This window comes from Chiloscyllium punctatum, chromosome 25 (genome assembly GCF_047496795.1).
Source record: "Chiloscyllium punctatum isolate Juve2018m chromosome 25, sChiPun1.3, whole genome shotgun sequence".
Classification (NCBI taxonomy): domain Eukaryota; kingdom Metazoa; phylum Chordata; class Chondrichthyes; order Orectolobiformes; family Hemiscylliidae; genus Chiloscyllium; species Chiloscyllium punctatum.
This window is the reverse complement of record NC_092763.1, coordinates 44,346,825-44,363,165: the sequence shown is the minus strand read 5'-3', so window position 1 is coordinate 44,363,165 and position 16,341 is coordinate 44,346,825. Positions and strand designations below refer to the sequence as shown.

Genomic DNA, 16,341 nt, shown 5'->3' with positions numbered 1-16,341 from the left:
GGTAAGGACAGAAATTTCCTTCTGAAAGGACGTTTGCGAACCAAACAGATTTTATTTCAAAACAATCAGCAATTGTTCATGGTCAGTATTAGGCCAGGTTTTTTTTAATTCCAGATTTTTATTGTATTCAAATATGACCTGCTGCAATAGTGGGATTTGAACCCATGCCCTCAAACATTAGCTCAAATTGCTGGATGAGGCTTGACTGCTCTCTTTACCTGGAGAAAGTGAGGACTGCAGATGCTGGAGATCAGAGCTGAAAATGTGTTGCTGGAAAAGCGCAGCAGGTCAGGCAGCATCCCGAAACGTCGATTCTCCTGCTCCTTCGATGCTGCCTGACCTGCTGCTCTCTTTATCTCCCACCCAAGCAGGACAGCAGTAGATGGTACACCCACAACCAACAAATAGTGCTCTAAACTTCACAGAGACAAGAAGCGCCCCAGTAAGGTAAATTTTAAAAATATATGTGATGTTTTCTTATGGGCTAAGAGAAGAAAAAACTCCTGTAGGTCCAACAAAGAAACATTGGGCTTCCCGTACCCAGACATTCCCTAACAACTAGTTCTGACTTCTCTTAAGAACACTTGGTTTATAGCTTGCTGGCAGGTTCTGCTGAGCAAGTTCCACAAGGTGGCTTCTGAGCTGTCTAATTTAACAGTCCAGTGGCTGACTTCCATCAGCCACTACAAGCAACCAGCCAATGAGAGTTGGTCAATAAAATCCATCCTCTGGGAGAGTTTGTCATTGACCTGTCCCTGGATTTACTTTCAGTCTCTATATTTGCATGGGGAGAAACCTTAGTCATTTGTTGAGACCTTTCTTTTAATTGTATTTATTATTGTTTTTGTTTTGGAGCTGTGAGCAGGATTTGAAGGTGACTTGTTCAACTCTGAGCAGCAGCTTGATTCAAAAGAGAGAACAAACAAACAGGTGTTTGTTCATAAGGCAAGGCCTGGAGAGTTTTGAGAAGATTTGTAGCTCAGATAGAGAGTCTGGATATAGGTTTCCAAACTGAGCTGGAAGGTTCATTTTAAGACGTTTTGTCACCATACTAGGTAACATCTTCAGTGAGCCTCTGGACAAAGCACTGCTGATGATTCCTGCTTTCTATTTATATGTTTGGGTTTCTTTGGGATGGTGATGTCAGACTCATAGTCTCGCTCCCTGGAACACCAATTTACAGATTGGCCGAATAGCTACACCAAACACTAAAACATTTAGTAGAAGACTCACTCAACTCCATCCACTCCACCCAAGAATTCCTCAACTCCATCCTGAACACCAAGATAGAAGAGCATGAAATAATGGTCTCCTTTGATGTAACAGCCCTGTTCACATCAATCAACATCAACCTAGCCAAGGAAACACTGATGACACTATTAGAAGATCCAAAGACACATACATCAAACACCATCAACTTCGTCAGCAAGGACAGTATCGTCAAGCTAGTGCATCTATGCCTTACCACCCACTTCACCTTCAACAACAAAACCTACAGTCAAACCAACGGAACATATCAGGGTTCTTGGCAGAGACAGTAATGCAGAGACTCAAACAAACAGCTCTGCCAACCATCCAGCCCAAACTTTGGGTCCACTACCTTTGTCATCACTAAACGAAACAAGTTAGAGGAAACCTTCAAGACTATCAAAAATACCCTTACTGGCATTAAATTCACTAAAGAGGAGGAAAACAACAATAGACTGCCATTCCTAGATGTCACAGTAGAGCAAACAGCCAATGGGGAACTTCAAACCAGCATCTACAGGAAAACATAACATATGGACCAAATATTGAACTACAGAAGCAATCATCCCAACATCCACAAACAAAGCTGCATCAGAACTTTATCTCAATGAGCCACCACACACTGCAGCGCAGAGGAACTATGCAGAGCAGAGGAAAATCACGTATACAGCGTATTCAAAAAGAATGGGTACCCAATGAACACTGTCTGCTGATTTCTCAGCAATAAACCCAAACAAGCAGGCAAAATATGTCCAGAAACCCTATCCACTCTCCCCTACATCAAAAACATCTTGGAAATGACTGCCAGACTACTCAGACCCCTTGACATCTTGGTAGCCCAGAAACCCACCAACGCACTAAAACAGCAGCTAATGAACTTGAAAGACCCAGTACAGACAACAAGCAAAACTAATATCATTTACAAAGTACTGTGCAAGAAGTGTAACAAACACTACATTGGACAAACAGGCAGAAAACTAGCCACCAGGAGACATGAACGTCAACTAGACACAAAACAACATGACCCACTTTCACTCGTATTCTTACATACAGATAAGGAAGGACACAACTTTGAAGGACAACACATCCATCCTAGGACAAGCCAAACCGAGACGTGCACGAGAATTCTTAGAAGCATGGCATTCCAACTGGAATTCTATCAGCAAACAAATTGACTTGGACCCCATTTACCACCCCCTTAGAAAAAGAATAGGAAATTACATCACCAACCCAAAGAAACCCAAACATATAAACAGAAAGCAGGAATCATTAGCAGTGCTTCATCTGGAGGCTCACTGAAGATGTTACTTAGTATAGTGATGAAACGTCTGAAAATGAATCTTCCAGCTCAGCAAGCAAACCTACATTCACAAGGTCTGGAATTTAATTGCAGGTTGATTCTTGCTCAGAGAACACTCGAGACATTTTGGTTCTGGAGATAAATTATGCTCAGATGGCAGATGTTTGAAAATTAACAACTTTGGAAGGAGACAACCAGACTACAAACTTTGCACTGGTTTTTGAACTATACTTAGACCATAAGACCATAAGACATAGGAGTGGAAGTAAGGCCATTCGGCCCATCGAGTCCACTCCGCCATTCAATCATGGCTGATGCGCATTTCAGCTCCACTTACCAGCATTCTCCCCGTAGCCCTTAATTCCTCTAGACAACAAGAGCCTATCAATCTCGGCCTTGAAGACATTTAGCGTCCCGGCTTCCACTGCACTCCGTGGCAATGAATTCCACAGGCCCACCACTCTCTGGTTGAAGAAATGTCTCCGCATTTCTGTTCTGAAATGACCCCCTCTAATTCTAAGGCTGTGTCCACGGGTCCTAGTCTCCTCGCCTAACAGAAACAATTTCCTAGCATCCACCTTTTCAAAGCCATGTATTATTTTGTACGTCTCTATTAGATCTCCCCTTAATCTTCTAAACTCCAACTAATACAATCCCAGTATCCTCAGCCGTTCCTCATATGCTAGACCTGTCATTCCAGGGATCATCCGTGTGAATCTCCGCTGGACACGTTCCAGTGCCAGTATGTCCTTCCTGAGGTGTGGGGACCAAAACTGGACACAGTACTCCAAATGGGGCCTAACCAGAGCTTTATAAAGTCTTAGTAGTACATCTCTGCTTTTATATTCCAACCCTCTTGAGATAAGAGACAACATTGCATTCGCTTTCTTAATCACAGACTCAACCTGCATGTTTACCTTTAGAGAATCCTCGACTAGCACTCCCAGATCCCTTTGTGCTTTGGCTTTATTAATTTTCTCACCATTTAGAAAGTAGTCCATGCTTTTATTCTTTTTGCCAAAGTGCAAGACCTCGCACTTGCTCACGTTAAATTCCATCAGCCATTTCCTGGACCACTCTCCCAACCTGTCTAGATCCTTCTGCAGCCTCCCCACTTCCTCAGTACTACCTGCCTGTCCACCTAACTTCGTATCATCGGCAAACTTCGCTAGAATGCCCCCGGTTCCCTCATCCAAATCATTAATATATAATGCGAACAGCTGTGGCCCCAGCACCGAACCCTGCGGGACACCGCTCGTCACCGGTGTCAGAAGAATTATGTCTTTGAAAACTAAAAAATGGAGGCTTAAGACCATAAGACATAGGAGCAGAAATTAGGCTATTCAGTCCATTAAGTCTGTTCTGTCATTCATTCATGGCTCATAAATTTCTCAACTCCACTCTCCTGCTTTCTTCCTGTGACCCTTGATCCTGTTGATCACTCCCTGATTATCTTCCCATAAACAACTCATTGAAAGTTTAGAAAAATGGAATCTCAGTGGTAAGTGTCAAGCAGATATTCATCAGAACCAACTGAAAGCTAGTTGTATGCATTGGTGCCTTCAGAAACTAAACATGATGGAATCCTTTATCCCTATGATGTAATGGTCAAGAAGCCTGCTTAAGTGAAGTCATCAGTTGCATCTAATTTTTTTTTCTATTTACATTTATCTTGTAACTATTTGCTTTTGTGACTGGGATTTAGAATCAAAGAAAATTGGATTTAAAACATTTATTAGGTTACCTCGTGGTTTAACTTTGTTCATCTGAAGCTACTGTATTACTAATAAATGGTTAAACCGTTCTTTAAAGCTATCAACCTAGTGTCTGTTGCCAGTTATTCATGAAGTCTGGGACTAATTACTCATGAAGTCTGGTACTAATTATTCAAAAGGTCTAGTGAGAAACCATTGGGGTCAATTTTGAGGCTCATTGATGTTCTAATTTTATTGTATTGTGAATACAAAGGCAGGAAAGCTGACTGATTTGGCTATCTGTCTCTATGTTGTAATATATTGCCTTGATGGAAAATAGGCATTATTCAGACAAAGCACAGAGTTTTCAAAATCTAGCAAGTTCAGTGTAAGAGAGCAAAAACAAATAAAAGTAAAATAATGATTCCAGGAGATGAAAACAGAAAGTTATAATAAGAATGAAAATCAGTTAAAAACCAATATGATTTGGAAATAAAGTTATTGATCTGAACTGGAGTTCCATTTTCAGGCATTTAAAATGAGTTTAGACCAGTCCTTTCCAGGTTTTGCTGTTTTCTTCCCCGATCAAAAATTAAAATTAAGATATGACTGGTGAAAATTAAATGCAACAATTTGGTCACCGTTTTCTCATATCGAAGTAAGTATAACACAAGGTAAATGAATAGTAAAAGTCACTTAGCTGTATCCTAAAAATACACCCAAACTTCAATTTCACGGAAGTGATTGCTACGTACCTTTGTGACTTTTGTTCTTTTCATGCACCACTCAAACATACGGTACATAATCTTATAAGGGCCTGAACATCTTGGCTATGGCGAGGAATGTGGCAGCATCACACGAGAACTCTGGTGAGGCTTATCTCAACGTTGGGAGTACCTTTCTGCATCTTTTATACATCTACCAGATAGCAAAACAAGATTCACGCTAAGCAGTGACGAGTTACTATATGAGGGGATTAATGCTTATTAAATATCTTGTTAACTCACCTAATTAATGCTCAGTTTCCTATTTTACTAAACACACATGGTTTATGGCTACTCTGCCATTGTGTTGCCAGTGAGGGAGAAAGCCAAATGACTAATCCTTGTCCATTAGCATAACAGCCCTTTAAAGATGGTGCAACACCAAGGATACTGATATTTCAATAGATATGCGCTGAATGGTGAGTTGTTCTGGGAATGGGGTGTGGTAAACTGGGGCTAGAATCAGGTAAGAAGGATGACCTAAGCTAGGCAGTTAATGCAGTGAGTTTGATAAGATACAGCAAAAAATCTCACTTGGACTTGCAAGGGAAATCTCTCCAAAACAAACCACCACAACTGGAACTTAGCCAAAAAAGAAATACAATTCAGCCAATGATCTATCTGAGTGAAACTGACAGTGTAGCTCTGAATTATGTGTCATTTTGTCTTGTGGGTTCCTGTCCAGTTAAGAACCGATTGTGATTGCTAACATATGGATCCTTATAAGCCATTACAGCTAGCAGACAGAAGAAGCTTGCATACTGTTACTCTTTACAAAGGGTTACTGGACTCAAAACATTAACTTTGCTTATCTCTACAGATGCTGCCAAACTTGCTAAGTTTCTAAGCACTTTCTGTTTGTTTTTCTGGTTAGTCAGATGCCTCATTTGCTGTACAATTCATCACTAAATATATTACCAATGTGGCTTGGTATCTTCAGCAATTGGTTGGAATTCTATTTATTCGTAATCACCTGATGTAGAGTGGTAATTGGTAACATTGTTATGTTTGTTATTTTACAGGCAAACCCTCCACCCATTATTGTGAACACTGATTCTCTGGATTCTGGGCCTTATGTAAGTACTTTACATGATTTACTGTTTATAATTCACTCTGAAGAAAATAGTGTGAGTACCCTGAAAACAGTTTGAGGAAATGATTTTTGTCTCATCATCTTCTGTCACTGAATTGGTTTCTCAGCTTCTCTAGAGTGATTTGAGAAAGGTCTGTGCATGGTTCCTCCTCTGGTTGTGTGCCTGGTCTCTGGCAGTCCTCTGAGTCCTCCAAGTGATAGTAACTGGGGTTGTTTCTTCCTTGGCTAGTTGTGGAATTATCACCATGAAATGCTCATCAGATTATTTACCCAGACTCTATGCTAAAGGCTCACCTGAAGTGTCAGTATCTGAGCTAATGGATGGTGCAAGGGTGAAACTTGCCAATTCTGCCTCTGAGGCAGCAGTACTCTTCTCCTCAGAGGTCAAGGAGGTGGCTTCTGTAGGATCAGGCTGTTTCTCTGTATTGCTTGTGGTAGAGATGCAGGTGGAACCTGCAAGTCAAAACAGAGAGAAGGCATCACAGCCAGGGGTTAATAGTGGTGTTTAATAAATGGCAGCGGGGTTACTGTGAGAGTTGCAGTGGAATGGTAAGTGATAATTACTCACTTGGCAGTGCATAGATGTCTCATCATCCCCACAAGAGCAGAACCAGCCTTTCCAAGAGCCAAGATTCTTTCCTTGTGGGTGCTGAGCAGCTGAATGGGTAGTACCTGTCCAGTCATCCAGGTCTTTCTACCCTATTCTCCTGGAAGGAAAGAAAAGGAGAAATTGAGGTGAAAGTGGGTAACACAGAGCTATTAGTGCTGATGTAGGTGATGAGTGTCCTGAAAGAGTAGGTAGCACAGAAACCATGCAGAGTTCATAGTGTGGGAAATTAGTGGGTGTGAGGTTAGAGTCAACGAGGGAAGATGTTGCAGGCAATATTTTGAGTGGCAGTGCCTTAGTGAGAAGCAGCTGCAGTAACAGAGATAGAATTAGTCTGAGGTAGCAGGGGAAGAGTATGGCACTTAGCCTGGCAAAATGGAGAAGGTCATTGACCTTCTTACAGCACTGCTGGCTATTCTTCCTAAAGGTGGCAACTTTGGACCAAACTGAGGGTTCTGGTTGTGTAGTCTCTTCTTCTGGTCCTCCAGGAAGTGGATTCCTTTCCTTTGCAACACCACCTCATTCAAGACTTCCAGGTCCCTGCTGGATAATCATTTGCCATCTTCCCCTTCTCTGATATATTTAGACTCTGACATGGCCAATCAGAGCTGCTTCGGAATGCCAGTGCTTGTCTGGGTGTATAACGGGCTTTAAATATTTTAAGGTATGTTCACTTTTGTAATGTAGGAAACACAGATATAAATTTGCACACAGCAACTCCCACAGACAGCAATGTTATAATGGTCAGATAAGTTGTTTTTCAAATGTGATTTAAGCTAAATGGCCAGGACAGGAAGGATACCCTATCCTTACTTAAAATAATGTCAGGGAATCCTTTACATTCACCTGAAAGATTCATCTGACAGTGCAGCATTCCTTTGGTATGGCACTAGAGCATTAACTTTGATTTTTGTGCTCAGTGTAACATTTAACCTGAGACCTTGTAACTCAGAAGTGATTAACAGACATGCTGTCAGAAGGCTAATCGCTGTAAAAATCCATCACACTAAGAAAGTCATTTTTCTCACAATTCATATTTGACTATAGAAAACAATGTTCTAACTCTTCTTGGCACCTTTTCCAGAATTTGTACATGTCCTTTGTGTTTTAATCAAAGCTAAATTGAACATACTTTTCAAGGTGTAACTTGAGCTAACTGTCACATAACATCAGCATGTAATAGCCTCGGAATTATTCTTTACTGATTTGGCAATATAACTCAACATTTTTTTTTGTTTCGTTGACATACCCACTGCCAGTCTTGAAACAATGATAATATTCTCTCATTTGAGATTATGAGGTCAAGCCTGACTTCAAAAATCTAAATTAAGCAGGTACTTAAATTGAGGGGGAATATTAAATTGAGCTTTAATCAAACTGCTCAGGTGAATATAGATTCATGTCACAGTTTAAAATTGACTGCAATAATGACTAGGCAAAAGTGACGACTGCAGATGCTGGAAACCAGAGTTTAGATCAGAGTGGTGCTGGAAAAGCACAGCAGGTCAGGCAGCATCCGAGGAGCAGGAAAATCGACGTTTCGGGCAAAAACCCTTCATCAGGAATAGAGGCAGGAAGCCTCAAGGGTGGAGAGATAAGTGGGGTGGGGTGAGGGTGAAGAAGGTAGCAAAGAGCAAAATAAGTGAATGGGGGTGGGGATGGAGGTGATAGGTCAGAGAGGAGGGTGGCAGAAGGTAGCAAAGAGTACAATAGGTGAATGGAAGTGGGAATGGAGGTGATAGCTCAGAAGGAAGGGTGGAGCGGATAGTTGGGGAGGGAGATTGGCAGGTAGGACAGATCATGAGGAGGACAGTGCTGAGCTGGGAGGTTGGAACTGAGGTAAGGTAGGGGGAGGAGAAATGAGGAAACTGGTGAAGTCCACATTGATGCCCTGGGGTTGAAGTGTTCCGAGGCGGCGTCCCCTCTGAACTATCACCTCCATCCCCACCCCCATTCACCTATTGTACTCTTTGCTACTTTCCCCCACCCTCCTCTCTGACCTATCACCTCCATCCCCATCCCCATCCACCTATTGTGCTCTTTGCTACCTTCTTTCCTCCCACCCCCCACCCCCATTTATCTTTGCACCCTTGAGGCTTCCTGCCTCTATTCCTGATGAAGGGCTTTTGGCCAAAACATCGATTTTCCTGCCCCTCGGATGCTGCTTGACCTGCTGCAATAATGACTATACTACCAAATGACTTGTTTAGGTGTGCAGTTCTTTGGGACATTTGTAGAAGCTAAATAGTGATTGCAAGTGTCAGGACTTCCTTTTTCTTTGCCAGATCTCTCAGTATTTACCTTATAGATCGTCATTCATTAAGTGACATATGGTGAACCACGATCTTTTCCTTTCACTGTGAATCTTGACCATATCTGAACTGAATGTTACTGTTACATTTCTGACTGTTTACACATGTTTAACATTTGTCTCTAGCTCTTTGGCCGCTTCACTGCGTGCAATTGCTCCTCTTAATTGTTTTCACTTTAATGCACATACCATGGGAGGCAGCTGTTGTACTCTTAGAGATTCTTTTTACCTTTTGTATGACGAGAAGGATAGGGTCACTGAACTGACTGAACATAAAAATACCTACAAGTATCTACACTTCATTCTTTACAGCCTAAGATGATTGTAGCTCAATTTTACCAATTGATGTTGCCTCAAAAGAATGCATTTCCCTCATGAGACAATACAGCAGTTATGCAAACTGTTTCACAGTGTGGAAGCAGGCGATTCTTCCCATCGAGTCCACACAGACCCACAGAAGAGCATCCTACCCAGCCCCACCCCCCAACCTCTCCTTTCATTTTCCATGACTAATCCATCTAGCCTAGACATCCCTGGGCACAATGGACAATTTAGCCTGGCCAATCCACCTGACCCGCACATTTTTTGGAGTGTGGGAGGAAACCAGAGCACTGTAGGAAATCCACGGCTGACATGGAGAGAATGTGTAAACTCCACACAGACAGTTGCCTGAGGCTGGAATTAAATTCAGGTCCCAGACGTTGTGAGGCAGCAGTACTAAACACTGAACCACTGTGCCTTGAACCTGGAGCTCAAATAATAGCTTATTAAGCCGTATGATAGCTACAAAAATAGCCAGTTGACAGTGTCAGTAACTGTGTCAAAGGCTGTGCCAAGTCACTTTTTCTGAAAATCTGATGTAAAATATCATTGAAGTCTTAACCTCTCTCCAGTCTGATGCCCGCAGCAAATATGGCAGCAGCTACAGCTGCAGTTCCAAATGCAACTAAGTTAACATTCATTCCTCTGGTTGAAGGACCTCAATTGTGGATTGTTGTACCTGTACCATACATTTCAAAATTGACAGTATAATCACGCACACATTCATCAGAGTGTCTCAAAAAGAATTAACTCCTGTGCCAGAGCAGGCATTTGATGATTCTATAAAAATCTCTGAAAGGCCACACCTGTGATCTGATACAAGAGGTTCCTCTCTTGATTTGTGTGTCTGACTTTGCTGCAGCAAATACTTCATTAGCTTCTATCTCTAGCTCCTCTTGGTCCCTGTTACTCAGGTCATCATCCCATATGTTACACTCAACTCTCTCTACTTCACCTAAGCTAATGTCTATGAATGGTGCTGGGTAACACAAGAACTGTTGAAAATTCTGTAGAAAGGTGATGAAGAAGAGAGGAGAGATTCCTCTTGATGCTCTTCTCAGTGCTCTTCTGCTGGTGTACAGTGGTCTGGCACATTCAACCAAATTTTGAGCTGACACATTCTTACTATGTTGTGACTAATTTCAGTTGAGCAACAGGAACTTAACAGACATAAGAAGAGATTATGTTATCCAATCTCTGCAACTTCTTTATGTCCATTGTTTTTCTCTTCGACTTCCAAAATTTCTTCCTTTCAGGGATGAGAGGTTAGAAGCTGAGGATCTGCCTTTTTGGTGTACTTTCCTTATTTGAAAACCATGTTCCCTGGCTAACATCTAAGTCTCAGGCTTGCAGCAGTGCTTCAGTGAAGCTCAGCACAAGCTGGAAGAAAAGCAGCTCATTTTCAGTTGGGGACTCTCTCAATATCAAGTTCAATAACTTTAGGGTTTGAGCTCTCCCATGTCTTTACTCCAAGCCTCAAACACCAGGCCTTGTTATCATACAATCTGCTACAACACAACACATTGTTAGCCATTAGTAGTCTCCATTAATAGTTATTCACTCTCCTAGCAAGATCATTATTCACTCCTTTGTCTGACCAACTGTTTTTCTCTCTCTTTGAGCTGTATCCCCAACTATCGTCTACTCCTTACCCCCTAACCTCACCCTATTTTTTTACATATAAACTGACATTTTCCTGGCTATAAAAACAGACGTTGCTGGAAAAGCTCAGCATGTCTAGCAGCATCTGTGAAGAGAAATCAGAGTTAACCTTTCGGGTTTGGTGACCCTTCGTCAGCACTAATGGTAGATATCATTTACTCCTTACTCCCTCCCTACCTTCTGCATATAAACTGACATTTTCCTAGCTACCATCATCACTGAACCTGAAATGTTAACTTTGTTTTCTCTGCACAGATGCTGCCAGACCTGCTGAGCTTTTCCAGCAACTTCTGTTTTTGTTTTTGATTTTCAGCATCCACAGTTCTTTTGATTTTTAATTTTCTTGCTACCATCAGTTTTGGGGAAGGGTTACTCGACCTGAAACGTTAACTCTGACTTCTCTCCACAGATACTGTCAGAACTACTGAACTTTTCCAGAAATCTCCACTTTTTAGATTAGATTACTTACATTGTGGAAACAGGCCCTTTGGCCCAACAAGTCCACACTGACCCGCCGAAACGTAACCCACCCAGACCCATTCCCCTACATTTACCCCTTCACCTAACACTAGGGGCAATTTAGCATGGCCAATTCACCTAACCTGCACATTTTTGGACTGTGGAAGGAAACCAGAGCACCCGGAGGAAATCTACGCAGACAATGTGCAAACTCCACACAGTCAGTCACCTGAAGCAGGAATTGAACCTGTGTCTCTGGCGTTGTGAGGCAGCAGTGCTAACCACTGTGCCACCATGCTGCCCACTTTTGTTCTTTATTTTAGGATATTTTAGGATGAAAGTAGAATGTATTAATGTCCTCCATTTGCTATCTTATGAAATAAATCCTTGGGCCAAAGTACTTGCCAAGACGGTAACTGATACAGGAAACATAAATATAGATATCTTGTGCATCATTTATTATTAGGTTATGAGCTAAGTATTTTCAGGGAATGGAAAAAGCAGTGAAGTTTGTCATTGTATCTTATAAACATTATAGGACAGATATGGTGTTAATCACAAAGAAAACAAGCATTATGATAAATATGTTATTCCAATTAATTTTCATGAGATATGATTGGCTAATTATGCCATGGCTAACCTAGTGAAGTTATTAAGCTACTGAGTAGTCTAGCTAGCTGTGGTTGTGAGTGCAGTCACTGGTTTCACCAATTTCTTTCCATATTTTCTAGCAGCAGACTTTTTTTGATCTCTATCACTGCCAATATCTGCTTCCTCGTTTGCCTTGTTTGGAAAACTATATGGATAATTTAAAAAAAGGAGCTTTAGGCCCTAGTTCCTTTATTTTGTCTAGTTCCTTGCTTCTGGATAATTGTTGGTCTAGCTTTTTAGATGCATTCAGTACTCACATCTTCTCCCACCTCCACCACCACTATTACACCCTCTACAAATATTACAAATAATTCTGCTTAAGAAAATTTCACAAAGCCAATGCCAAATCACATCATTTGGGAGAAAGCTCACCCTCTTGAATGAGTCACTATAGAGGATAAACCAACCACAATAAAGTGTTGTCCCTTGGCAATGAATGAAAAGAAGTTGAGATTGATTATTTAAATCGAAACCTCTACTGTATAATGAAAGCACTTATTAGATACAAATTGAGGGCATTTTCTTATAAGAAAGGTTATTGTAAACTTGTCGACATAATTGATGAGGCCATATTTGAAATTCTTCATGTAGTTTTAAATATGATTCTCAACGGAATGTTGGTGCACTAAAGTGAGTATTCAGCATTTAGATTATGAGTTTAATTGAAGAAGACAAAAACGATATAATAGTGGGGAACATTACATAACATGTCGGAGATGAGTTGTAACATGGATTTGCAGTGTAGAACTAAAAAGACATAAGAAAACAAACAAAAAAATCAGCTAAGAAATCTCCCTCACTCCCAAAAATTGATGAACATTTAGAATGCATTCCCTTCAAAAGTATTTGTTGTTTTCCTAATTAGAACCTTAAACACATGTTGAATGGTTATGTCATGAGTGGAATTATGAAATGTAAGAATATATATTGGTCAAGATGATAAATGCTTCATGCAATAACTTTGTTGCTGAAATATTAATACTATACAAATTTAAATTCAACTGGTTATTCATGTCCACTATAGAATGCAATTGTATAGAAGTAGAAATTATTTAGTCCTTTTTTATGTGTCTGGCATAATGATTCAGTGCCTCCGTGACTTGTTAGATTAAAATAGATGAAATAAAATGCAAATGTTATGTGTCTACCTCATCTAACTAATTGTGGCACTAGCCCAAATAGCTCCTATGCTGCTGTCAGCTCCTGCCAGTTGCCTTCAGACTTTACACGTAACAGAAAAGCCCAGACACTTCTGTGCAGTTCGCACAGTACCAATAGCCTTTTCTTCTTCAAAACAGGTTTTAACTTGAAGGCAAGCTACACTCAACAATATTGCTGCAATGTAAGTTATGGCAAAGTGAACATCAGGTTAGAGTAAGAGATCCATAGTGAAGAATTGACTGCTGGAGGCATGAGTAATGCAGGAGGAGAAACACTATGGGCTGGATTCTCAATTTGTCATTGGGGGTGAGCACCTGTGTGGACAGGCATTATAAATTGCATTCCTGTAGAGCTCACTGGATTCCAAACCAGCCAGAATATGACAGTTTTCAAACATGAAAAGCTACACACCTCCAACTAACAGACTGTTGAGCTCCTTAACAGACCTCAGAGTGGTTTGAAATTTTCATCCGCCGGCACAGAAAAAACACAATGTCTGGGACACGTTAGTCTGCAGTTGTCGTTAAAAAAAAAGCAACAAGCCAAGAGTTCTACTAGTCAACATGCTTAAAACAATTGTGTTCATTTTATCAATACATGACATAAAATTGTGACTACTAGTATGGAGAAATTTGCTTTTTTGAACAGTGAATAGTGAAACCCCCAAGAGGGACATGAGGCTGGTGGCATTACTTGGGAAACAGAGATTGCCAGAGGAAATGGTGTGAATAAACCGCCAGCTGTGGTAACTGAAATGGGAATAGGCTGCTCTAACATTGGTCAAACCTGCAAGAAGTGCTTTGATAGAGCATTCTCCAGATCAACGGAGAGCAGAGGAACACAAAGAGGGATTACAAGAGGAAAAAGATACAACCAGGATTAAATCTACAGCCCAAGAGATGCAGGTGAAAGAGCACCAGTGTCATAGGAGATTGCATAGGAGATGCCATTTATTGCATCCGTTGCTCCCAATGCGGTCACTTTTACGTTGGGGAGACTGGACACCTTGCAGAGCACTTCAGGGAACATCTCTGTGACACCCACACTAATTAACCTCACCGCCCCATGGCCGAACATTTCAACTCTCCTCTCCACTCTGCCGAGGACATGCAGGACCTACCCCACTACCACTCCTCACCACCCAAATGCCTGAAGGAAGAATGCCTCATCTTCCGCCTCGGAACCCTTCAACCCCAGAGCATCAATGTGGACTTCACCAGTTTCCTCATTTCCCCGCCCCCACTTTACCCCAGTTCTAAACTTCCAGCTCAGCACCATCCTCATGACCTGCCCCACCTGTCAATCTTCCATCCCACTATCTGCTCCACCCTCTTCTCTGACCTATCACCTTTACCCCTTCCTCCATCTACCTATTGCACTCCCAGCTACCTTCTCCCCAGTCCCACCCCCTCCCACTTATCTATCCATCCCCCAGGCTTCCAGCTGCATTCCTGCTGAAGGGCTCCTGCCCGAAACATCGATTTTCCTGTTCCTCGGATACTGCCTGACCTGCTGTGTATTTCCAGCACCACTGTAATCTTACCTCTAATCTCCAGCATCTGCAAACCTCATAGGAGATTGCATCTATCTCGGCAGTTTTTCTTGGGAACACTGGGCTACAATGACCTAAGGTTTGACAGCCATTATTACAGTTACCTATCTGCAACTGTCAAATCTGTGGTGCTTAACTTTTATGCTTCTGGGTTGTTTCAAGGATAAGATGCAGACCTTGCTGGCATCTCAAACATGGCAGTTCATAATGCCATCAGGCAAGTCACAGATACCTTAATCCAAAGATCATGTATTATGTCCACTTTGAACAGGTGGACCTCCATTGTGATCTTTGGGGTTAATTGTCATGAGTGGATAATCTCAGGTAAATATTATGGGGGTCTGATCATGACAAGATCTGCGGCAGAATTGAACAGGTACGACAAGGCCCATTTCAACATCAAGAGCAACTTATGCCATCTTTCATGCTTTTCACAAGATATGGCAAGATTCTCACTGGACAGTGATGAGATATCAAATGATGGGGATTAACATTAGTGAAATGTCATGTTCATACTACTACTCACCCTATTAATATTCAGTCTGCCAACTTACTATTGTCAAAGACAATAAAACTTGACCAAAAAAAGCCAATGTGTTTCTGAAGGATTCAACCCTCGTTGATTGCTCTGAATGACTTCCATGTTACTTACAATTAAACCGCAGTCCAGGGAACAATCATTAGTGTCAGCCACACCTTTTCTCTGTGAAAATTGACATATGGCATCCAGCAACCCCTCATGACAATCCTAAAACTTCTCCAATGCACTAGCATTGCTCTCTAGAAATACAGACTTGCAATGCAGGGTACTTTTGCAATTAGCAACAAAAAGCCGAAGTGAATTTCTTCGCACATAGGCACATATACCCAGCTCACAGACTGTATTAGGCTTCATCTCAGGGCTACTCAGACTGCTCACTTGTTGTTTTAGTGCTTACCTACTTAGTACCTATCTGCATGCTTACAGCATCACTGCCTTGCCTTCCCTTGCCTTGCTGTGCCAATTAACACAATCACAAAAACAGACAGCTTATCTTGTCACTAAGTAGTCCTCAAACTCGGGGTTTGTAGAACCTCAGTGCTATACATGAATATCACAGGTGCTCTATGTGCCAGCAGTTGATGCAGCAACCACACTGCCTATGCAGCAAACAAGCAGCCAAGTATGCAACACTTAGGAACATTCTATTGGTCAGAGGTCTGTGCCTCTGCTGGCCAGGAAGTGGATAATGATCAGTCCATTGGTTCAGTGGTGGCCAGTCGATGAGGTAGGCTAATGCAGTCAGTGATATATAGGCACCATTCAGGGTCTAGTTAAGTCTCACCCAGTCATGTTGATCGAGTGGTGGACCAGGGTCAGTCCGTCAGGTTCATTCATGAAAACTAAGGGGAAAGAGGCCAAGTGGAGCCATTGCTGTGGGACTACAGCTCAGCAGGTTGCTCTCCAGTAATAAGACCTTCAGGCTCCCGGGAAGAGAGTAGCACAGTTGTGAAGGAGAATGAAGGTAGGATTTGCAA

At 41.7% G+C, this 16,341-nt stretch overlaps 1 protein-coding gene across 10 annotated transcripts in view; it reads left to right on the top strand.

The window, feature by feature from the left end:
• dlg3 (discs, large homolog 3 (Drosophila)) overlaps window positions 1-16,341 on the top strand; it is a 534,760-nt gene that overhangs the window by 267,099 nt on the left and 251,320 nt on the right. For all 10 annotated transcript variants that reach the window (XM_072595179.1, XM_072595178.1, XM_072595175.1 and 7 more), the window contains one exon: window positions 6,029-6,082. In XM_072595179.1, the coding sequence (XP_072451280.1) occupies window positions 6,029-6,082 (54 nt within the window). The remainder of the gene's footprint in view (window positions 1-6,028; window positions 6,083-16,341) is intronic.